The sequence below is a fragment of the Acomys russatus genome, chromosome 20 (assembly GCF_903995435.1).
Source record: "Acomys russatus chromosome 20, mAcoRus1.1, whole genome shotgun sequence".
In the NCBI taxonomy this organism is placed as follows: Eukaryota; Metazoa; Chordata; class Mammalia; order Rodentia; family Muridae; genus Acomys; species Acomys russatus.
The window spans coordinates 54,052,458-54,077,408 of NC_067156.1; the positions used below are offsets into that span (position 1 = coordinate 54,052,458).

Consider the following 24,951-nt stretch of genomic DNA (forward strand, 5'->3'; position numbering starts at 1 on the left):
TGTTTTTGTTTTTTCGAGACAGGGTTTCTCTGTGTAGCTGTCCTGATTTGCTTTGTATACCAGGATGGCCTCGAACTCACAGCGATCCGCCTGCACTCTGCCTCCAGAGTGCTGGGATTAAAGGCATGCGCCATCACGCCCGGCCTCAACTCCTTCCTTAAGGCGGCGCTGAGCGGGAACTTCGGAGGCTTTGGGCGTGTCCGTCTTTCCCGCAGAGCCTGCCGTTCAAATCTGCAAGGGGGAGGGGGGGGGAAACGCCTTTACTCCCTTGGCGCACCAGTCACGTGTTTACGGGCACACCCGCCCGAGGCTGACCCGGGAAGGCGCTTTCACTTTTCCATCCTTGGGAGTCTCCAGCTTCCCGGTCCGCTGGCGCGCGGCTGGGTTTGGGCCTAGGCTCCGCCCACGCTGGGCGTGTCCCTCGGGGCGTGACGCGACGGGGCGACGCGAGCCGACGTGCCGTACGCGCCTCCGCGGCGGTCCAGGGGCTGCGGGCCTCACCGCCGCCCTCTCGGAGGCGGGCCGGGCAGACGGCGGCGGCGGCGGCCATGTTTGTGGCGCGGAGCATCGCGGCGGACCACAAGGACCTCATCCACGATGTGTCTTTCGACTTCCACGGGCGCCGGATGGCCACCTGCTCCAGCGACCAGAGCGTCAAGGTGCGCGCGGCACGCCCGGCTGCCCGGGGCTCCCGCACGGAGGGGAGGGAGGCGGCGTGGGAGGGACCAGTCCGGACCGAGGCGCACGCGACCCGCGGCCACGGACGCCGCGGCGCCGGAAGCGGCGAGAGCCCTCCCCGTCGGCGGATTGTGGGGTCACGGCCTCCCGCGCTCGCGGTGCTCTCTTTTCTGCCGCGCCTGCGCGGGACGGCTCCCGGCCTCGGGGTGCTGAGCGCACGCTCGTGCCGGCCTTCTGGAGTGGGTCGGAGTGGGCCGCGGCTGTGGTCCTAGGGCGCTCGTGCTCACCGAGGGCTTCCCGTGGTGTGTGTGTCTCAGCGCTGTGGGCGTCGCCCGGGACACGTGGGATTCCCATAAAGGGAAAAATGCAAGCCAGTTCCATACATGTATTTGGTTTCTGAGACCTGCCTCAGACTTTATCTAGCACTGGCTTGTTGTCCTCCAAGTCTCAGCGTCAACCATGCTGGGGATACAACGCCAACACACAAGTGTGAACTCGTGCACAACGCCAAAAGAGCTGAAAACGTAGTTTTTAATTTTTGTTTGTATTCAGGTGGTCTCAGAAGAGAGCTATAACAAGTGTCCGTTGAATATGCTACTATGCATTAGTTTTTGGAGTCAAGGTCTGGGTTCTGTAGCCCCGATGATCTGCCTGCTTCTGCCGGGTGTGTGGTGGGATTAAAGATGTGCGTCGCCAGGCACCGCTCTACACCCCGAGCCCCTCAATTTTAAAGATTTTTTAAATTTGTGTGAGTGTTCTGTCTGCATGTATGTGTGTGTACCGCCTGGTGTCTGTCTGTGCAGGTCGGAAGAGGGCGTCCAATCTCTTGGACTTAAGGTTGTAAACCATCTTGTTGGGAGTACGGGTCCTCTGGAAAAGCAGCCGAAGCTCTCAATGACTGAGCTTTTGGCCAGAGTCCAGCTGATTCAAGCAGCAGACATCAGTTAAGCCTTTAAGAATGGCATCTACAGCCGAGCGTGGTGGCGCATCGCTGTGAGTTCGAGGCCAGCCTGATCTATAAAGTGAGTCTAGGCCAGCCAAGGCTACACAGAGAAACCCTGTCTCGAAAAATAAAAACAAAACAAACAAACAAAAAAGCAAAACAAGGAATGATATTTACTAAGATAATGTAGCAATATTGGGAGAGAAAGCAATTCTGCATGCAGAGCTTAAGTGTATATGCGTTACCACGACAATCAATGAAGGCCTTGCGCCAGCTGTCAGGGCGCCAGACTGCCTTGTGGCTTTCACCTGGTCGCTAGACTGTTTGTCTTTGCTGCGTCTGCTGGAGTCACCCCGTGTCTCTGCTGATGATTGTGTTACCACTTCTGCCCACGCTGTGGAATGGGATGGGACAGTGACCTCCCGCTGATGTTCTTAGGGAGGTGAGCAGCCTACTCAAACATCCAGAGAAGGGGTCTTTGAATCAGTCCCAGCCGTGAACCTTCTAGTACCTGTTCTAGCAGTCCTTGCTAGGTCACCAGGTGGGGACAGTAAAGAGTGTAGGCAGCCTTCAGGAGGTTATCAGTTGCAGTTACAGTCATGCTGTCAGACTGACAAATTGACCCACCCCCTAATGTTTTTGCCTTTTTTTTTTCAAATGTAGGATTGTACTATGTATCTCAGGCATTTATTTTTGTTTTTGGAAACAGGGTTTCTCTGTGTAGCCTTGGCTGTTCTGGACTCTATAGACCAGTTTGGCTTTAAAGTCACAGCAATCCGCCTGCCTCTGCTGGGAATACAGGCCTGCACCCACTATACCTGGTTTATCCCAGGCATTTTTTAAATTTTTATTTTTAAATTTTATTTATTGCATATGAGTGCTTTATCTGCAGAAGAGGGCACCAGCTCTCATTATAGATGGTTGTGAGTCACCATGTAGTTGCAAGAATTGAACTCAGGACCTCTGCAAGAGCAGTCAGTGCTCTTAACCACTGAGCCATCTATCCAGCTCCTATCTTGGGCATTTTCTTTTTCTCTCTGAGACAGGGTCTCTCTGTGTAGCCTTGGCTGTTGTGGACTCGCTTTGTAGACCAGGCTGGCTTCGAACTCACCGCAATCTGCCTGTCTCTGCCTCTGCCTCCCAAGTGCTAGGATTAAAGGTGTGCGCCACCATGCCCGGTTACCAGGGGCATTTTTGATACAAGGTCTTGCCATGTAGCCCAGGCAGTCTCCTTCAGCTTTCTAAGTGCTGGGATTACAGACCTACACTAGCTTGTCTAATTATAAAACGAACTGAAATAACGTACTAATATTAACACTTATTTATTTATATTTGGTTTTTCGCGACGAGACAGGCTTTCTCTGTGAAGCCTCAGCTGTCCTGGAGCTCATTTTGTAGACTTGACTGTCCTCGAAGTCACAAAGATCCGAGTGCTTGGGATTAAAGACACGTGCCACCCAACCTAATGATGATTTTTTTCATGCTTTTTCTTTTTTAAAGGTGTATTTATTATTTTGTATACAATGCTCTTCCTGCAGTGTACACCTGCAGTGTAGGAGAGGGCACCAGATCTCATTATAGATGGTTGTGAGCCACCATGTGGTTCCTGAGAATTGTACTCGACCTTTGGAAGAACAGCCAGTGCTCTAATTTATGAGCCATCTCTCCAGCCCCCTAATATGACTTTTAAAATAGATTTGATAAATGCCAAGTGCCCCTAGTTAGAGGTGGTTTCCTTCTGTCTGGGAATGTGTTTTTTCCCTAGAAAAAAACTGAATAATAGAATAAATTAATATGCGCCATTACTTTTTACTTACTTATGGTTTTTTGAGACAGGGTTTCTCTGTGTAGCCTTGGCTGTCCTGGACTTCCTTGTAGACCAGGCTGGCCTCGAACTCACAGCGATCTGCCTGCCTCTGCCTCCCGAGTGCTGGGATTATTATTTATGTTTTTTATTTTTTGGCCTTATGTCAGCTTTGTTACAGACTACTTTCTTTTCCTCTTTTATATTTTTCTTTTTCTTTTTTTTTCTTTCTTTTGTAGCCTTGTGTAGCCTTGGCTGTCCAGGACTAACTTTAGACCAGGCTGGCCTCAACTCAGCAGTCTACCCGCCTCTGCTCCCAAGTACTGGAATTAAAGGAATGCACCACCATGCCCAGCCTCTTTTTTATTTTTCAAGACTACATTATAGTTCAGGCTGTCTTGGAACTCACTGTGAAGACCAAATTGGCCTGGAACTCCCAAGTGCTGGGATTAAAGGCCTGCATCACCACCAGCCAGCCTTGTCTAAAGATGGAGTTCCAGAATGGCCAGGCCTGTGTAGAGAGATCCTGTCTTAAAAAGAAAAACAGAAGGCTGTGTGGTGGCAGTGCACCTTTAATCCCAGCAGTCAGGGAGACAGAGGCAGGTAGATCTCTGGTCTACAAGGTGAGTTCCAGGACAGCCAGGGCTACATAGTGAGACCCTGTCTTGACCAAATAAACCAAAAAACCAACACCCCCTCCCAAAAACAAAGTAAGGAAAAATAATTTTGTCAACACAGGTTCCTTGTGGGCTAGCTGAGTATCAGGGCTGACTTCGTAGTTTCATTAATTTTATATGTGCATGGGTGTGTGCCTCTGTGAGGTCAGAAGGAGTTGATCTCTTAGAATTGGAGTTGCTGGCACGTGTGGGCCACAGCATAAGTGTGTGCTGAGAGCTGAGCTGGGGTCCTGTGCAGGAGCTGTAAGTGTCCTAAGTGCTAGTTGATCTCTTCAGGCCCTCACTGATTATGTTGGTGGTGTAGATTCATGAAAGCTTTGCATGCAAAATTGCTTTTTCTCCCAATATTGCTTCCTTATCTTAGTAAATTGCATTCTTAAGGGCTTAACTGATGTCTGCTACCTGAGTCAGCTGGACTCAGGCCATTGCCCACTTGCTACCAGATCTTTTAGCTCATTCTAAAGCTTGTAGGTTGTGACAGTCAGTGAAAAAGCCACTATTTAGCTAGCATTTTACATGCTTTGGATGATTTCTTAAGGCTAATTCCAAAAGACAAATCAGTAAATATTTTGAAACATTGTGATAAGCATTCTCAAAGAGTCCCCCGACCCCTGCTCCTCCTTTACCTTTTTCTTCTTGCTAGGGCTTAGATTCAGGGTCTCATATACAAGCTATATCCCTGGCCCAGTCTGTACTGTTTCACATCGTGCGAGTAATGGTTTGATAGCGTCATGGCTCAGGTTGGTGGTGTGTGTGGTAATGGGTGTTAACAGAGCCCAGGCCTGGCACATGGCTCTGGCCTGGCAGTAGCTTTCCTGTTGAGCTGTGTCATTCATTTTACGTTTTGTTTTTGTTTTTGTTTTGTTTTGTTTTAAATACACGGTCTCCCCAAGTTTCCAGGCTGGCTTGGACTGGTGCTTTTCACCCCTCAGCCTTCTGGGTAGCTGGGATTACATGTATACAGCACCAGGCCTGGTAGATTACTTTTTCTTTGTGATAGTAGGGGTTGAACTAAGTGCCTCCTGGGTGCTAGGCAACAGAATATCCCCAGTCATTAGTACACCTTTGATATGATTAAGCTGGAACTTTTTTTGTAGCTTTTTGGGGGGGAGAGGCTTATTGAATATTTTACTTACAGTTTACTCACATACAGCTGTTTGTTTAATTAATTTTAGTTATTATTTTATATGAATGGATCATCCCTTTACATATACTATCTGTGTACTACTGACTCCAGAGTTCAGGAGAGGGTGTGAGATGCTGAGAATTACACTTGGGTCCTGTGGGGAGCAGCCAGTGCACTTACCTGCTGAGCCAGCTCTCCTGTGCTGATTGGTATTTATTTTATTTTATTTTACCTCCGTATTACAATTTATTTGTTACCTCAAAGTGAATACCAACTGTGCCCCACCCCGCCAACTATTGGTCTGGAACTCATTATGTAGGCCACACTAGCCTCTGCCTCCCAAGAGTTGAGATTAAAGGGCTGTGCCACCATGGCTGGCTCTACCGTGCTTTCCTTTCCTTTTCTCTTCCTTCCTTCCTTCCTTTTTCTTTGTTTTTGTTTTGTTTTGTTTTTCTAAGACAGGATTTCTCTGTGTAGTCTTGGGCTGTCCTAGACTGACTTTGTAGACCATGCTGGCCTGAAAACTCACAGCGATCCACCTGCCTCTGCCTCCTGAGTGCTGGGATTAAAGGTGTGCGCCACCGTGCCTGGCTCGCATTCATTCTTTCTTTCTTTCTCTCTTTCTGTTTTTCAAGACAGGGTTTTTCTGTTATACAGAGCCCTGGCTGTCCTGGACTCTCTCTGTAGACCAGGCTGGTCCGATCTATTTCCGCCTGTTTCTGCTTCCCAAGTGCTGGGATTAAAGGCATAGGCCAACAACACCCTGGGGGAGAAACCCTGTCTTGATTTTTTTTTTTCTTTTCTTTTCCTTTCTTTCTTTCTTTCTTTCTTTCTTTCTTTCTTTCTTTCTTTCTTTCTTTTTGTTTTTTTTGAGACAGGGTTTCCCTGTGTAGCCATGACTGTCCTAGACTTGCTTTGTCGACCAAGCTGGCCTCGAACTCACAGAGATCCACCTGCCTCTGCCTCCCTAATGCTGGTATTAAAGGGGAGCGCCACCACGCCCGGCTGAAACCCTGTCTTGAAAAACCAAAAATTTTACAAAAAAACCCAAAACTGCAAGGAACAATGTTTTAGTAGTAAAGGTTACTTCATAGAGCATACATAGTTGGGGTAGCACTCAGTGCTGTCTCAGCAGGCACAAGACCCTGGGCACAGTTTTCAGAACACCGCCAGCCCTGGCTGACAGCATCAAAACAAACAGAAAGAGGTGGGGACACAGAGTTGACGCTGCCTGTTAGTGCCTGGCCACACTGTAGATGGGGTTCCGTGTGCTGGTGGCCGGTGCGTCCTTCCGTGTGTGCAGGTGAGGCTCCCGGCTTTGTACTCATTTTCCTTCTGTTTTCTTACAGGTCTGGGATAAAAGTGAAAGTGGAGATTGGCATTGCACTGCTAGCTGGAAGGTTAGTTTTTATTTGTACATGGTTTGAGAAAATTGAAATGCTTGCTGTTTTAGTATTAATGACTTTGTGTTCAGCTTTGAGAAAATAATAAAACTGATACAGTCTTCTTTTCCTGGAAAGATAGTTCTAGTCTTTAAAATTATTGTTTTATTATTGAAATAATAGTAATTTTGATACTAAGAAAATGTGTAGGTATGGCCAGGTATGGGACCCAGTGCTTTGAGAGGAGATTGCCATGAGTTAATGCCAGCCTGGATTACAGAGCAAGACCCTATCTCAAAACAAAACCACAAAGAGTGGAAAAATAGTATTTTTGTAGCATTCTCAAGTAACTACTACTAGGATTTCAGCATATTTCATAGGGTCCCCCACCCCCCCTTCACTCATGGCCTACCCAACTTTGTTTTTTCTCTCTCAAAAACCATTAAAAACCCCTACAAAGCTGGGCCAGCAGGTATCAACTGAAGATAGCTTCTTGGCTAGGGGTGGGATCCTGTGTCCAATGCTCTCTTTGGCCTTGGGCCCTCTCTGGCTTGAACCTGTACATACTTCCGTAGTCTCTCTGAGTTTGGGTGTACACAGGTCCTGTTGAACTGGAAGACACAATTTCCTTAGTGTTAGTGTTGTCCATCACATCTGGCTCTTTCTGCCTTGTCTTCTGCATTGATCTCTTAGCCTTTACCAGGAGGGTATTGATGAAAAAATTCTACACTCGGGAGGCAGAGGCAGGCGGATCACTGTGAGTTTGAGGCCAGCCTGGTCTACAAAGTGAGTCCAGGATGGCCAAGGCTACACAGAGAAACCCTGTCTCGAAAAACAAAACAAAACAAAAAAACAAAAAAAGAAAAAAAAGAAAAAAAAGAAAAAGAAAAAAGAAAAAATTCTGTTTAGGACTGTGTGCTCCAAAGTGTGTCACTGTTTATATTGTCCACCTGTATCTCTCTGCAAGAAGAGGCTTGTGATGTGCGTTGAACTAGGTACTGATCTATGGGTATAGCAGTCTGTCACGAGGAGTAATTTTTCTATGTTCCTTTATCAGTATAATAGTAGCAAGTGACCTGTCTAGTTGCAGGTTTTTTGCCATTTTAGCAGTGTTAGATATGAATTCTATCTCATGGAGTAGGCTTTATAGCCAATCAGAATGTGGTTGGTTTTTTCCCCTAGCATCTGTGCTCTAATATATCTTGCAGATGGGTCACTTGTAGGTCACAGGGTTTGTAACTAGGTGGCCCCAACTATGACTTTCATGTACTAACATGAATTTTAGGTTTAATAATTGTCTCACCTCTAGTTCTGTAAGTTGGTCTAAAGAGGTTCTTATGGCTGTCGTTGCTTGAGGATCAATCTGATTTCTCCTCAGTCTAGTCCTCACAGAGTGTTTACTTCTGATGTGGGTGTAGCCATACACTTACTGATGATTGATTGCCCTTCAGCTAGGCGTGGTCTGTCTTGTAATGGTTGATTCTTCTCATATCCCAAGGTGATTACAGGGTTAGTGAGAACAGTGATTTTTTTCCCCCATGACTTCAGCCTTGCAAGGAGGATGAATTGGGTTAGACAGATACTCATTAAAGTGATTAGCATGCCTATGTAGAACAGTAGTTTGACCTATACAAATGAAGGCAGAGATGCCTGCATGCCAGAAGAGGGCATCAGATCTCATTATAGATGGTTGTGAGCCGCCATGCAGTTGCTGGGAATTAAACTCAGGACCTTTGGAAGAACAGACAATGCTCTTAACCTCTGAGCCATCTCTCCAGCCCGAGATGCCAGTTTTTCATCCTGTGTTTAGGTACCTTGTGGACCTGTGAGGAGTCAACAATTTGTAGTATAAGCAGTTTCTGAGTATTTGTTATGAAACCGTGTGTTGTAGCAGTGCTAGTTTCTCCTTGCCTCACATGACTACTGTCATCATAAAGCTGAGTTGCCTGGTAACCTCCAGAATACCCTGGCCCTGTAGTCACAGTAAGGGAATGAGTAGATAGCACAGTGCTGGCTAACTCTGCTAATTACATTACTTCTGAGCTGCTAACATTCTTTTTTAGAAAGAGATTGGGAAGAGTCAGCAGGTCTCCTTTGAGGTTCTAGTCACCTTCCTTTCTGCTCTAGCTGCCTGTGGTCTTAGGTGTTACCATATATACAAGGTTGACTGAGGGTGGCAGGCTCAGGGGCAGCTTCTGTGATTCTGTGTCAACCAGGCTGAGGTGGGACCTGGTGCTAACCCATTCTCCAGTAGTTAGCCTTTCAATCATATTCCTGCAAGTGACCTGTCAGCAGTGAAGTCACTGCTCCACTCAGCCAGACTTGGACAGAATCTGTTGGATAGAATTCTATTTGGATTCTCCCTAGGAGAATGCTGCTATTAAAGACATGTGCCACCACACTCAGCATTAAAGAAAAAATTTTAATGTAACGTGTGGGCCAGCCATATTTTGTTTATCCATTCTCTTGCTGATAGACATATGTATTACTTCTAGTTTTTCAGTGTTAGAAATGTTGTTTGCTTTCTGCCATTATAGCAAAATCCTGAAACTAATTAACTAAATGTAACAGGCTTACAGTTTCAGTATACAATTGGTTAAGCTAGCTAGCCAATCATTCTTGCTTTGGGTCTATGGTGGGAACAGATGGAGTAACGTCTCCACATACTTTATGGCTCTGGGTCAAAGAGCTCATGCTTGCAAACATTTGACTAGCTAATATTCCACAGGCCCCATTTGGTTGAGACAGGGTCTTTCTCGGCAGCCCAGGCTGTTGTTGAACTTGCAATAGCACTTCTGCCTCAGCTTCTCACATGCTGGGACCACAGGTGTGTATCAGCGTGCCGTTATTCTGTTGTGCACTTGAAGACAGAAGCCAGGAGAGGTGGCTCACTGGGTAAAGTGCTGACTGTGCAATTGTGAGGACCCAAGTTTGGAACCACATAAAATGCTGTATGTGAGGGGAGAAGCAGAGGCAGGCGATTTCTGAGTTCATCGCCAGCCTGGTCTACAAAGAGAGCTCCAGGACAGCCAGGACTGTTACACAGAGAGACCCTGTCTCAAACAAAACAAAAAATGTTGTGTGTGGCAGCATGTGCTTGTAATCACAGTGCTGGGCTGGTAGAGGCTGGAGCCAATCGGTGAACTCCAAGTTCAGTGAGCGAGATGGCGTGCGCGTCCCCCCCGCCCAATAAAATGAAAAAATAATTTAAAAAGGATAACAGTTCCAGAAAGTCCACAATCCTAGATATCTTCCAAAAGTTTTTAAGTTTTTAGAAATGAACTTTTTATTTAAATGTTAAATTGGTATTTTTCTCACCTTACTGAAGTAAAACTACTTGTGTTCTATTATTTTCTCAAATAAAACTCTGTGTGAAGTTTTATTTTTTAAATTCCCCAGACACACAGTGGATCTGTATGGCGTGTGACATGGGCTCATCCTGAATTTGGACAAGTGTTGGCTTCCTGTTCTTTTGACCGCACGGCAGCTGTATGGGAAGAAATAGTAGGAGAATCAAATGATAAACTTCGAGGACAGAGTCACTGGGTGAGACATTGACTTCCTCATTCATTTGCTCCTGTTTATTTCACTTTTAATTGGCTTGTAATGGTACTCAGGCCTGCTGTTATTCCAGGGGTGAACCCAGAGGATTTGCTTTGCACCCCGTTTTGTATATCTTTGTATTTTACATGGTTTTATACGTAGTTAGTATATGATCTTAGACTTGTGACTTGCGGTTAGTGCCTGGGATTGAACCCAGGGCCTCAGGCACTATCACTGAGCCACACTCCAAGCTTCCCTTATCTGCTCTAAATTCTCCCTGGGGCTTTATGAATTGATTCTGGACAATTATTACCCGTGCTCACATTTCTCATCTATAAAAGTGAAGAATTAGGATGAGCTGGTCGCTGTGGCGCACATCTTTAATCCTAGGACTCAGGAGGCAGAGGCAGGTGGATCTCTCTGTGAGTTCAAGGCCAGCCTGGTCCACAAAGCTAGTCTAGGACAGCCAAGGCTACATAGAGAAACCCTGTCTTGAAAACCCTTTTTAAAAATGTAGCCAGGTGTGGTGGTGCATGCCTTTAATCCCAGCACTGGGAAGGCAGAGGCAGGCTGATCACTGTGAGTTCGAGGCCAGCCTGGTCTACAAAGAGAGTCCAGGACAGCCGGGGCTACATAGAGAAACCTTGCCTCAGAAAAACAAAAAACAAAACAACCCTCCCCCCATCCCCAATTTGGGCTGGAGAAATGGCTTAGTGGTTAGGAGCACAGGCTGCTGCTCTAGAGGACCTGGGTTCAATTCCCAACACCTACATGGCAGCTCACAGCTGTCTGCAACTCCAGTTCTAGGGGATCTGTGGCACTAGGCATGCATGTAATATATATATATATTTATATATACAGGTAAAGTACTCACACCCACAAAATTAAAAAAAATGTAGAGAATTACTTTCACTGAAGTTTATCATATAAAGTATTTTATTTTTCTTTAAATTATTTTCCTGCCGGACAGTGGTGGCGCACGCCTTTAATCACAGCACTCAAGGCAGAGGCAGGTGGATCTCTGTGAGTTCCAAGGCCAGCCTGGTCTACAAAGTGAGTCCAGGACAGTCAAGGCTACACAGAGAAACCCTGTCTTGAAAAACAAAACAAAACAACAACAACAACAACAAAAAAAGAGAAAAACAACAACAAAAAAATTATTTTTCTTAATAATGACATACAGTATAAAACTCAAAGCTGGAAAAGGATGAGTGCAGTGCCTCCTGGTTCTGCTGTAAGGGAGTCTAGTCTGCAGCTCTTCTTCTGTATTGTTTGTGATGCAGTCTATTCCTTTACCTATGTTCACTATCAGAAAGGGTCTTAGTTTGTTTGATTTATTGCTTGCAGCATGCTTTGTGTGACAGCTGTGTGTATGAAAATTCTTATATTTTTTGGTTTGGGACCAGTCTGTTTAGCAAGAGTACTAACTTTTTTTTTTTTGAGACAGGGTTTTTCTGTGTAGCCCTGGCTGTCCTGGACCTGCTTTGTAGACCAGGCTGGCTTCGAACTCAGTGATCTGCCTGCCTCTGCCTTTGCTGGGATTACAGGCTTGCGCCACTGCGCCCGGCTTCATTAATTTTTTTTTTTTTTTAGTAATTGTTATATATGCAAAGTGCTTTATTGGAAAAGACCAAGAGTGTAGCCAGGCGTGGTTGTGCACACCTTTAATCCCAGCACAGGAAGAGGCAGGTAGATCGCTGTGAGTTCGAGGCCAGCCTAGTCTACAAAGCAAGTCTAGGACAGCCAAGGCTAACAGACCCTGTCTTGAAAAACCAAAAAAAAAAAAAAAAAGAACCAGAGAGACCAAGAGTGGCTTTAAGTAACTTATTATGCAAGGACAAAAACCTAGTATGTCTGTGTGAATCTAAAACATTCATTCTTTAATTAATTATGTGTACAGTGTTCTGCCTGCATGTATACCTGCATGCCAGAAGATGGTACCAGCTCTCATTTTAGATGGCTGTGAGCCACTATGAGGTTGCTGGGATTGAACTCAGGACCTTTGGAAGAATAGGCAATGCTCTTAACCTCTAAGCCATCTCTCTAGCCCTGTTGTATTTTCTTTTTGTCTATGATTTAAATCATATATATATGTATGTATGTATATGTATTTCCAGGTGAAGAGGACAACTCTAGTGGATAGCAGAACATCTGTTACTGATGTGAAGTTTGCTCCCAAACACATGGGTCTGATGTTAGCGACCTGCTCAGCAGATGGTATAGTAAGAGTATACGAAGCCCCAGACGTTATGAATCTCAGCCAGTGGTCTCTACAGCACGAGATCTCCTGTAAGCTGTGCTGCAGCTGTATTTCTTGGAACCCTTCCAGGTAAGTTCACTTAACAGTTCTACTGAAGCAGGCAAGTGATTTCTCAAGCTAAGAGTCTGTAGGTTTAATTTCTCAGATGCTTTTTGTAAATAGGTAATATCTAGAAGTTTGCCTTTTCCTATCTTGGCATGTATCTTGTCATCATTTTTACTCCACAGAGGAACCCATCCATTATTAATACTTTGGTGAGAACTTTTGGAGCATTTTCTGTGCGTGTAAAAATAAATTAGAAACCCATCGTGGTGGCGCACGCCTGTAATCTCAGCATTCAGGGAGGCAGAGGCAGGCAGATCTCTGAGTTTGAGGACAGCCTGGTCTACAAAGTAAATTCATGACAGCCAACGCTACACTGAGACCCTGTCTCGAAAAACCAAAAATGAAAAAAAGAATTTTTTTTTTATGAGATAGATCCATGGAAAAATAACCAGGTACACACTAACACAAGAAGACATGGCACAGCCAGACATGCGTACAACTCTTACAAAGGCATGTGCCACCATGCCCGGCTTGTGCTGCTGTTTATAGTTGTTATGTTGGTAAGTTTTGTTTTTTGAGACAAGGTTTCCCTGTGTAGCCTTGGCTGTCCTGGACTTGATTTGTAGACCAGGCTGGCCTGGAACTCACAGCGATCTACCTGCTTCTGCCTCCCGAGTACTGGGAATAAAGGTGTGCACTACCACACCCAGCAATAACTTTGGTTTTAAATTTATGTGTACTGGTGGCAGTTGTCAAATGTCAGTCATTTGAGTGGCCTCTTGGAAGAAGCACTCCTATTTAAGCCATGAAAATGTAGTGAAGCACTCCTGAGGGGTTGTGTGTGAGGCGCTCAGGTGCACATGGAGTGCGGCAGGTCCTGCTCAGGTGCACATGGGGTGCGGCAGGTCCTGCTGAGGTGCACATGGGGTGCGGCAGGTCCTGCTGAGGTGCACATGGGGTGCGGCAGGTCCTGCTGAGGTGCACATGGGGTGCGGCAGGTCCTGCTGAGGTGCATATGGGGTGCGGCAGGTCCTACAGTAGACATCCAGAAGTGAGAATAAGGACAGGACAGGCTGACTTGTGTAGGTTCTCTCCTTGATTCCAGTTTTAAAATTCTGTTTTTTTCAGTAGCTTAACTGCATTACATGAAGTACTTTCCCTCCATTTCTAGCTCTCGTGCTCATTCCCCCATGATTGCCGTGGGAAGCGATGACAGCAGTCCAAATGTAATGGCCAAGGTTCAGATTTTTGAATACAATGAAAACACCAGGTAAGTAGTGCTTTGTTCAAAATTTAAAATTGTTGTAAATTTTCTTCGGTTTTTCATTACCTATACTGTTTATCCTTCATTATATATTTACTGGCTTTTGCCCCCTTTGCTTTGCTTTGTTATGTTTTTCTTTCTTTCTTTTTGTTTTTTAAGATTTATTGCCAGGTGTGGTGGTGGCACTCTTTTTTTTATTTAATTTTAATTTATGTGCATTGGTGTGGGAGTGTCAGATCTTGGAGTTACAGACAGTTTTGAGCTGCCATGTGGGTGCTGGGAATTGAACCCGGGTCCTTTGGAAGAGCAGGCAGTGCTCTTAACCACTGAGCCATCTCTCCAGTCCTGGTGGTGGCACTTTTAATCCCAGCACTTGGGAGGCAGAGGCAGAGGCAGGTGGATAACTGTGTGTTTGAGGCCAGCCTGGTCTACAAAGTGAGTGTAGGACAGCCAAGGCTAAACAGAGAAACCCTGTCTTGAAAAACAAAAAACAAAAAACTGGGCTGGAGAGATGGCTCAGAGGTTAAAAGCACTGGCTGCTCTTCCAAAGATCCTGAGTTCAACTCCCAGCAACCACATGATGGCTTACAACCATCTATAATGAGATCTGATGCCCTCTTCTTGCCTGCAGGTATACATGCAGGCAGAACGTTGTATACATAATAAATAAATACATTAAAAAAAAAAAGAAATAAAAGAGCACTGACTGTTCTTGCAGAGGTCATGAGTTCAATCCCTAGCAACCATCTCATTATAGGTGGTTGTGAGCCACCGTGTGGTTGCTGAGAATTGAACTCTGGACCTTTGGAAAAACAACCAGTGCTCTTAACCTCTGAGCCATCTCTCTACCCCATGTTTTTGCTTTTTAGAGAAGATTTATTTCTGAGTGTTTTGCCCACATTTTTGTCTGTACCTTTTGCATACCTGGTCAAAGGTCTAGAAGGGCATTGGATGCTCTGGAATTGATTTGTAGAGATGGTTGGGAGTGACCATATGGGTGCTGGGAACAGAGCTCATGTCTTCTGCAGGAGCAAAAGTACTCTAAGCTGCTGAGCTGTCACTAGCCTTGTCGCGGCTTGCTTTTGCGATGGAGTCCTATTACCCAGGTTAGTTTTGAAGGAGAGTTGAATGGATCTTTCCATTTAGCCTTCTGAGTAGCTGATGCTTACGGCAGGCACCCAGTTTGTGAAGAGGAGACTTACATCTCAGTGTGGATCATAAACTTTTTGAACTAGAAGAACCAGGATGTTGAAGAGTTTTCTACCTGGGGAAACCTGGTCTGAGGGTTAGACTGGGAATGTTCACTTGGAGGAGGACCTACTGTCAGGGGGAGTGGAAGTTACCTAGATGGAGGGTAGAAAGCCTTGGGTGTGAAGAGGACTATATCTCGTAAGACCTGGGGACTGGACGCAGCCACCACTGCGGTTGGAAAGGAACTGGCAAATGGTATGTGACCGATATAGCAAGACTGAAGCCTGTGCCATTGCTACAGTGTCATCCTTCTGGTCATGGGAATGTGAGGACAGGCCTGGGTGGTAGGAAACTATGGATGAGATACATACTTTAGAAGGGAATCTTAGCGGGAGGTTACAGTGGCTTTGGGATAGAGTAGGGACAGTGAGAAAGGGAGACGACAGCAAGATAATAGAGGCACATGCATGTAAATGGGTGGTTATGAAGTCTGAATATAATAAGCAGGGTAAACGTTTTGATATTAACATTGTTTTATAAATGAACAAACCACCAATCTGTGGTCAAACCTAAGGTCAATATGAAGAGTCGGAACTAGAAAACAGTTTTTTTTTTTTTTTTTAAAAGATTTATTTATTTGTGTATTTTTAAGTACATGAGTGTTCTATCTTCACAAATACCAGAAGAGGGCATCAGATCCCATTACAGATGGTTGTGAGCCACCATGTGGCTGCTGGGAATTGAACTCAGGACCTCTGGAAGAGCAACCAGTGATCTTAACTGCTGAGCCATCTCTCCAAGCCCGAAAACAGTTTTTTAAAGCCACTCTGTTCCCCCCTATATTTTGACACCTTCACTCGGGAGTCTGTGGTTGGCCAGGCAGGCCTTATTTATAGGTGCTGTGATTCTGCTCCCCTGCTTCTCCCAAACACCAGGATTACATGTGTACCCCACACTAGGCACGACAGCTGTCCCCTTTCTCTGCAAAGAAAGTCTCACTAAGGCTGTCATTTGGCTACTCTAGATAGGAAATGCTGTAGATAATTTTTATTAAAATTTGTGGGTTGTTTTTTTGTGTCTTTTTCGTCAAGACAGGGTTTCTCCATGTAGCCCTGACTGTCCTGGACTCCTTTGTAGACCAGGCTGTCCTCGAACCCACAGAGATCCACCTGCCTCCCAGGTGCTGGTATTAAAGTTGTGCACCACACCGCCTGGCCAGCACTTTTTATTTTTGCTTTTAAAGACACTAACCTAGGCTGGTCAGGAACTCTTTCTTGTCTACTTTCTAAGTGCTGAGGTTACAGGTGTATGCCATCATTGCCAACTCTTTCCTCCTTCCCTCTCTCCTGTTTGAGACTGTGTGTGTCTGTGTCTGTCTGTGGTCTTGGTAACTCAGTATGTAGTATGTAGACCAGGCTGAACTCACAGAGTTCTCTGTACTGAATGTTGGGGTTAAAGGCATGAACCATCATGCTTGGCTCTTACCCTTCTTGGGAGGGGAAAAAAAAGGGGCTAACAAACCTAGATTTTATTCTAGCTAGGTTTTTTTTTGTTTGTTTGTTTGCTTTTTGTTGTTGTTGTTTTTGGTTTTTTTTCCCTTTTGATTTTGGTTTTATAGGGTTTTCCTGTGTAGCCCTGGTTGTTCTGGACTTGCTTTGTAGACTAGGCTGACCTTGAACTCACTGCGATCCGCTGCCTCTGCCTCTTGAGTGCTAGAATTAAAGGTATGGATCACCACTGCCTAGCCAGCCCCTAGTTTTGTAAGTTTTATTTCTGAAATTTTAATCTTTCTTTGAATTAGGAAATATGCAAAAGCTGAGACTCTCATGACAGTCACGGATCCTGTCCATGATATTGCATTTGCTCCGAATTTGGGAAGATCTTTCCATATCCTGGCAATAGCAACCAAAGATGTAAGAATTTTCACATTAAAACCTGTGAGGTGAGTTGTACAAAAATCAAGAATTTGAAAATACTTTTTCCTTCTGCATATCTTTCTTTGTAGAGAATAGTAAATGTACAGATTTGATAATTGGACAGTGAACATTTCATGTGACTTTTTGGAGTGAGGATTTAGTTTGAATTGTTTCAGTTCCTTTTCTTGTTTCTGTAATTTCTTCCATTCTTTTTTTTTTTTTTTTTTTTTTTTTTTTTTTTTTTTGGGTTTTTCGAGACAGGGTTTCTCTGTGTAGCCTTGGCCATCCTGGACTCACTTTGTAGACCAGGCTGGCTTTGAACTCACAGCGATCCGCCTGCCTCTGCCTCCCGAGTGCTGGGATTAAAGGCGTGCGCCACCGCCTGCCTCATTCTGTTTTCTAAAATTGTTATGTATGTTGGATTCTGAACCTTTTTTTTTTGAATAATGGTGCTTATTTATCCCCCTACCTCCCAAAAAAAAAAAAGAAAAAGAGAAAGAGTTCATTGCATATCATCTATGGGTGAAATAAGTCCAGCTTTTGGAGAAGTTAAATGAAAGTGACCCTTGTGTCGCTCAAGGGCTGGGTGGTAGGAGTTAGGGGTGGAGGCTATTTATTTTTCTTTTCTCCCACCCACCCCACAAGACACGGTTTCTGTTACATAGAGCCCTGGCTGTCCTGGACTCTTCTTTGTAAACCAGGCTGGCCTTGAACTCACAGCCATCCACCTGCTTCTGCCTCCCAAGTGCTGGGATTAAAGGCATGCGACACTATGCCTGGCTTATTTGTGTTTCTTTTCTTTTCCTTCCTTCCTTTCTTTCTTTCTTTCTTTTTCTGTACAGGGTTTCTCTGTGTAGCCTTGGCTGTCCTGGACTTTCTTTGTAGGCCAGGTTGGCCTTGAACTCACAGAAATCTGCATGCCTCTGCCTCCCCAGTGCCGGGATTACACCCAGCCTGTATTTCTTAATGTGTGTTTATGTGAGAGTGTGTGTATCCACATAAGACACTTTCTTGAAAACTTTGTTAATCTTTTTGTAGGAAAGAACTTACTTCTTCCAGTGGTCCAACAAAATTTGAAATCCATATTGTGGCTCAGTTTGATAATCATAATTCTCAGGTCTGGAGAGTCAGTTGGAACATAACAGGAACAGTCCTCGCATCTTCAGGAGATGACGGGTGTGTGAGATTGTGGAAAGGTAAACGTTTTAACAGAGGACAGTTGTTACTTTTATTTACTTTTCTCTTAAAGTATAAACTCTGAAATGTATTCTCAAATACTGCCTTAAATAATTGTCTTATATTTGTAGTGTTTTGAAACATCAGATTACTAGTTCATGGAAGCTAAAGGCCAATTGAATTGCTTTATTTCTAAGTGGAAGAAAGCCAGTTTTAAAACTAATTAGAACATGCAGTATCTCCAGGAAAAGCTAACCTGTGTAACTGTTTTATAAACCCAGTCGAGGCTTCTGGTGGTCTTTAGTAAAAGTGTTTGCCTCACATGAGTGAGGACCTGAGTTTGAATGTCTGCAGTCCCAGTGCTCCTTTAGGGAACTGGGGGCCAGAGACAGCTGAATCCTAAGAGATTCAGGGTCCTTAACCTGGTAAATCAAATGCAGCACAATGAAGAAACAAACAAACCAGTCCTATCATAAACAAGTAGAAGATAGGGGCTGACAGCTGAAGTTTTAACCTCTGCAAGCGTGCTGTGGCACTCCTATACCCGAACGCACGCGCGCGCGCGTGTACGTGTACACACACACACACACACACACACACACACACACACACACTCACTCACTCACTCACTCACTCACAGACTTTATTTTTTTATTTTTTTTTGGTTCTTCAAGACAGTCTTTCTCTGTGTAGGCTTGGCTGTCCTGGACTTGCTTTGTAGACCAGGCTGGCCTCGAACTCACAGCGATCCACCTGCCTCTGCCTCCCGAGTGCTGGGATTAAATGTGCATGCTGCCACACCCAGCTCACTCACAGACTTTAAATCCACTGTCTTTTCTTTTTCTTCAAATTCAAGAGTACTGGGATTCTGATTCTGAGGTTGTGCCACACTGAGGGAACTTGGTGTAATCAGTTGACAGTGACTTTGGTTTCTGTAGCATCAGAAGGGCCCATTCCATTCTGAATATCAGCTTTAGAACTGCACTTGGTCACTTGCTCTAACAGGTCTTACTTCATAAAATGCAGTTAGGCTAAGCCTTGATGGCCTCCCATCTTCAGTCTTAGGATGTATACCTAGGGCTTCTTTGTCCTCTTCTGTCTGCTTCTCTAAACCCAGTTGATTCACTGGTACCCACATAATGTGTATTTGCATAGCCAAGAAGATACTCCAATCCCTATTTAGAGTCATTGTAAGAAAGACTTTGGGTTTGTTCTTTTAAAGATTGTGTTTTGATAGTAGCTTAGGTGTGTGGAGGTCAGAGGACAACTTGGGTATTGTTCTTCAGGTATGACTCACCTTTTGGTTTGAGATAAGGTCTCTTGCCTGGTAAGTAGGCTAGGCTGGCCAGCTGTGGAGCTCCAAGCATTTGTCTATCGTGACACACCACTGCAGGGATCACCAGAGCACCTGGTGGGGTCTATTGCTCAGCCTCAGGTCCACACTGCTGCAAGGCAAACATTTTATTGAGTGAATTATTCCCCCTGCCCAGATAGTAACTTCATGGTCTTGTAGATTAAAGAATTGTCTCTGTTAGTTGTCTTGCAAGGAAGAGGAATAGATGGTAAATGCTTTAATGTTTTCACATTAGTAATTCCTTGTTTTTGAGACATGATCTTACTCTGTAGCTTAGGCTGGTCTGTATCTAACTGTGCAGCCCAAGGTTGGCCTCAGATGCAGAGCTGTCCTTCTTCCTCAAAGTAGGAGATTTAGATTAGTAATTCTTTGAAAACTTTAATGTGTTTCGTGCCAGAGCCCTCTCTGGACAGTATTGCACAGGTCCTAGACCAGGAAGTGAGGATTGAGAAATAAAAGAACAGAAATAAGAAACTGAGGCAGGAAATAATCGGAAACACAGGATAGACTCCAGAGGGCCTGCAGTCAATACCACACAATGCCTCAGCTTTTTTATCCACCAGTTCAATTTATACATATCTCAGGCATGGGGAAACAAAGCAGAAAGTCTGTCTCAGGAGATAATGTGGACATTCTCACAGAAAAGGCAGTATAATTTCAATTGACTCTTGGCCTTGAGGCCACAGTGTACTTTTTCTGATAATTTGAGGACCCTGAGTGTGTACTTGGCAGAACATATTGCTTAATGACGGAGGGCACCAGAGCAATGCTCATGGACAGAGAACCTTTACAAACGGCTCTACACATTGTCCTTAGTGCTTACCTGGAAGTGAGTGTAGCTTGCTGCAGCTGTGGAGATAGCAGCTCAGCTGGTAAAGTGCTAGCTGTAAAAACTAAATTCGTGCCTGGGTGTGGTGGCACATGCCTTTAATCCCAGCACTCGCTGGGAGTTCAAGGCCAGCCTGGACAAAGTGAGTCCAGGACAGCCAGAGCACACATGCGTATCATTTGAGTGTGAGTACTAGTACACTAGTATGTGTACCTGAATGTGAGTACAGGCATACATTATACACACAAATATTTAAAAATGTAGCCCAAAGCTGGGCGTGGTGGAGCACTCCTGTAATCCCAGCACTTGGGAGGAAGAGTCAGATGATCACTGTGAGTTTGAGGTCAGCCTGGTCTATAAAGCAAGTTCAGGACAGCCAAGATAACAGAGAAACCCTGTCTCAAAAAACCAGAAAACCCCCAACCAACCACGAAACAAAAACCACCCAGGCCATGTTTTGTTTCATTTTCTGTAGTTTTAGGAAAAGAGTGCATATATGTGTGATATGCATAGGTATTAGTCATATTAATATATTTGGCTGTTTTTCTTTCAGCTAATTACATGGACAATTGGAAGTGTACTGGGATTTTGAAAGGTAACGGGAGCCCAGTAAATGGGAGTTCTCAGCTGGGAAACTCAAATCCTTCACTAAGCTCAAATATTCCAAATCTTCAAAACTCATTAAATGGAACTTCTGCTGGCAGGTAGGCTCTTCTTGTGGAAAAAGTAGAGACCCCACCTCCACCTGTATCCCCGGCACTGTTTACTTTATATGTATGGGTATTTTGCCTGTTTGTATATGACAGTGTGTGCAGTGTTTGTGGAGGCCTAAGGGTCAGTGCTCTGGAACTGGGGTTACAGATGCCTGTGAGCCAACACTAGGGTGCTGGAATCAAACCAAATCATTTGCAAGAGCAGCCAGTGCTCTTAATTTTGCTGAGCCACCTCTCCTGGTAGCCATACTGACAGATGACTTTTAAGATGGAATAAAGTAATTCACTAATAATTGTGACACTTAACCTGTATTTAATGGTTTACTTGGTTATAGTATGGACAGTTAGTAAGTCCATTGAGCTATATTCTGAAGTTCAAGTAAAGTGTTAATAGCTTACAATTCTGTGTTCTTTTCTACAGCAGGGAGAGGAGAAGATATTGTTTAATAGGGTTGACTCTTAGATAAACATTCTTTTTTTCTTAGTGCCTGGTTTTGCATCAGGTCACATTGAAGTTTTGTTTTATTATATATATTATATTATATATTTTTTTTTTTTAAGATTTTTTTTTTTAATTATTTATACGTTGCTCTGCTGAATGTGTGCCTGCATGTACAGCTGCAGGCCAGAAGAGGGCACCAGATCACATTATAGATGATTGTGAGCCACCCTGTGGTTGCTGGGAATTGAACTCAGGACCTCTGGAAGAGCAGTCAGTGCTTTTAACCTCTGAGCCATCTCTCCAGCCCCACATTGAAGTTTTAAATAAAGTACATAACTAGAGCTTTGAGAACAGTGAGTGAAATGATTTTTCTTTTATGCTTATAATAAGGAAATGAAAAAATATGAGATCTGTATACATTTAAAACAAAAATTGACATAATTTAAAGTCAATTTTAAAAATATTTACATTTTGTTTTTTGTTTTATTTTTTTCTGAGACAGGGTTTCTCTGTGTAATAGCTCTGGCTGTCCTGGAACTAGCTCTGTAGTCCAGGCTGGCCTCGAACTCACAGAGATCCGCCTGCCTCTGCCTCCCAAGTGCTGGGACTAAACGCGTGCGCCACCACCACCCAGCTTAACATTTACATTTTAAATATGTAATTTATTATTTTTTTGGAGATGGGGTTTCTCTGTTTAATAGAGCCCTGGCTTTGACTGTCATGGCCTTGCTTTGAGGACAAGGCTGGCTTGAACTCACAGAGATCTGCCTGCCTTTGACTCCTGAGTGCTGCAATTAAAGGCATGTGCCATCAGGCCCAGCAATATAATTTTTTAAAAACTTGTCTTTGGGGCATAATTTGGAATAGAGTTTGGGGAACTTCAAAGTCCAACTTTAAAGCTGCCCTGTGGTTATCCTATTGTCATCCCAAACAGAAGAAATTACATTTTTAATTTTCTTAGTTGTTTTGATAGTATTATATTTCTTTATAAAGAAATCTTGCTATTTGACTTTGAGGTTTTAAGTATTTGCAACTATAGAAACAGTTTCCAGTTACATTGGAGGAGAGCAAATTATTTTATGAGGAAAACATACTAGAGTTAATTTTTTAAAGACTAATTTTAGGATACTGTTTTTGTACTGTTTTCTTTCTTCTGTAAATAGCTTTGATGGCTTGATCTGTTTTCTTATTGTGCCAATTACCATCTATGTTAGATCTGTGATGCATTTTCCCTTTTCCATTTGTATTATGTCCTTTAACAGAAAGCACAGCTGAGTACAAGCTAGCTGGAGTAACTTTGCTGTTTTGCTGCTTGTTGCATGCACACAGGAATGGAAATCGAACTCCTTTCCCCCCTCCCCAGCGCCGTTTGATCTCTCCCAAGATGCACCAGCAGCCTGCTCACTACTAAATACAGTTCAAAAGGCCTTTAAAATCACAGTGTATATAAGTTTTTGTACTAGTCAGTTTACTGACACTATAAATGGAAAGGCTTCTTCTTGAGACACCATCACCAAAACAATTTTTTTGAAATGTTCTGGAGACTAACTTGGGTTTAAAAACTGAAAAGATTGCTACTACCCTCAAACAGTTGGGTGGAGGGAAAATACAGTTCTATTCCATTTGGAGAATATAGGGATATGTTTTTTATTTTCTAAACAGTAGGCTAAAATGATGAGTTTTTTTATAATTTTAATTTGAAAAGCAAATAAATATTTTTCATAAAGATTGTTTTGAGTGCTAATTTGTTTACCTTTTGTAGAATTGCTTTATGGGTGATATTATCCACACGACTGGTTTTTCTTGTAATTAAAAATACTAGGAAAGGAGCAGGTCTGACCTAGCACTGGAGTTGAGATAACTGGTTTGTAGCCAAGCAGCACATTAGCATTTGCTCCAGTTTTATTTGGTAGTGAAATGGTAGAAGCACTTTTAAATTTTCATCTCATACTCTTTAATTAAAGAGATGGCCATTTCTAATATGTGCATGAATGTTTATGGTGTGATTCTATATGACTTGGTTTCCTTTAAGACAACTTGGAAACAAAAGTTGACTTTTTTTGCTGAAAATGTGCATGCAATTGAAATTCCATTCCATGTCTCAGGATTTTTAATGTGTTGTTTCAATGACTTCTTGTCTTCTGAAACTCTTGACTTTGACAAAGTTATACACCTTTTAATTTACTTAACTGCATACATATTACGGGTAAGTTATAAGATGGTAGAATTAATAGGCCATAATTCTTTGAGCCTTTTTATGCACCAAATTCTGTAGCTGTTTTAAGTTTTCTGCAGGAAACTGACTGTCCATTGATTGTATTTTTCAAAAGCATGTTGCAGTATTCAACTTTATTGTGTGAGTTTATTTGAATTGGTTTTCAGTATCATGTACACTAAAGAATGTGTGCCTGCTGCTGCAGCAAATGCAGCATAGCTTAAATTGAATAGCAGAATAGATTTGTAAATAACAGAATCAAGTGAGATTAGACAGTGCTTTAAATTTATAAAATTAATGTCTTTGTGATGTACTGATAATTTTCTTTTGGCATTTACGTTAGCAGATTGTATTTTTTCAAACTTTCATATTTGCTTAAGCAACCTTGATTCAAATGAGTCTTGATTTGTACTGTTATGTTCTATTGGTTCTGGCATGAATATACAAGCTTTGTTTTTGTTTTTTTGTTTTCTTCCAGCATGTTTTCTCTTCTTTGGTTCTCTTTGTATTTACTGCTTTTCTCTTTTTCTTCTGTTTTCCCTCTCCCTCCTCCCCCCTTGTTGTTTTTGTTGTTTTGTTCCTGTCTTCATTATTTCAGGTATTTCTTTCCCCCTCTGGATTCCCCACGGGCTGGATCAAGATGGTCCAGTTGTGCCCAGCTCCTTCCTCCTCCTGCTCCTCTGGTAGAGCACTCTTGCGATGCTGACACTGCCAATCTCCAGTATCCTCACCCTCGCAGAGGATACCTCTCTCGGCCTCTTAATCCCTTACCTGAGAATGAAGGGGTTTAAAATACTGATTTAAAGGCCTTATTCAAATGCTTGTAAATGCTTTTATTCAGGCTGCTCTTTTGTTTTCTTCATTTTCTTTCAGAAGATCCTTCTTATTTAGGGCATGTCTTGCATGTATTACAACTGAAGTGTTTGGAACCAAACCTATTTGTACTTCTGCACCAGGAAACCTGGGCTGCACTAGTAGGTCATCTTTGATGAGATGAGCTTCAGAAAGAGCAACATGAACTGTGAAAAAGTCCCAGTATCTGACTCAAAGTGCCTGTCTTGTAAATTCTGTATGGACTTGTAATCATAGAGTTCAGTTATGCCTGTTGATAGAAAGCTTCATATCATTGTGGACTTCACTCCGTATTTCAGACATTAAGAAACATTTTGAATTTTATAGGCTAATGTTACAAATGACTGTAAAATAAATGATTTCCTGTGTATAAAGCAGCAATTCATAAGGATATTTTTGTCTTTTTTTTTTTTTTTTTAAAGGAAAATGCCTTTCACTACTTGGAATTACTGCTTAAAGTTTTTGTAATTATTCTCCAAGTAGGTTATTTAATAAAAATATTTTAAAAGATATGAATCTGTTGTCTTTTTTTTTTTTTTTT

At 43.4% G+C, this 24,951-nt stretch overlaps 1 protein-coding gene across 2 annotated transcripts; it reads left to right on the forward strand.

Moving 5' to 3' along the window:
• The first annotated feature begins 470 nt into the window (after positions 1-470).
• Positions 471-24,681, forward strand: Seh1l (SEH1 like nucleoporin). 2 transcript variants are annotated; one of them, XM_051163508.1, is made up of 9 exons: positions 471-659; positions 6,578-6,628; positions 10,010-10,156; positions 12,271-12,482; positions 13,630-13,728; positions 16,715-16,855; positions 17,868-18,025; positions 20,742-20,892; positions 24,157-24,681. In XM_051163508.1, the coding sequence occupies exons 1-9, from the start codon at positions 549-551 to the stop codon at positions 24,347-24,349; spliced, it is 1,263 nt and encodes a 420-aa protein (XP_051019465.1). In that variant the 5' UTR covers positions 471-548; the 3' UTR covers positions 24,350-24,681. The 2 variants fall into 2 exon arrangements, with proteins under 2 accessions (XP_051019465.1, XP_051019466.1); XM_051163509.1 differs by having other exon boundaries at positions 472-659; positions 22,606-24,299.
• The last annotated feature ends 270 nt before the right edge of the window (positions 24,682-24,951 follow it).

What these genes read in the sequence shown, in the direction of transcription:
- Seh1l (XM_051163508.1), top strand. Translation starts at nt 549, where the DNA reads ATGTTTGTGGCGCGGAGCATCGCGGCGGACCACAAGGACCTCATCCAC. An exon ending in ATTGCACTGCTAGCTGGAAG is followed by an intron (nt 6,629 to 10,009) that starts GTTAGTTTTTAT and finishes TAAATTCCCCAG; the next exon opens with ACACACAGTGGATCTGTATG. An exon ending in ATTTCTTGGAACCCTTCCAG is followed by an intron (nt 12,483 to 13,629) that starts GTAAGTTCACTT and finishes CTCCATTTCTAG; the next exon opens with CTCTCGTGCTCATTCCCCCA.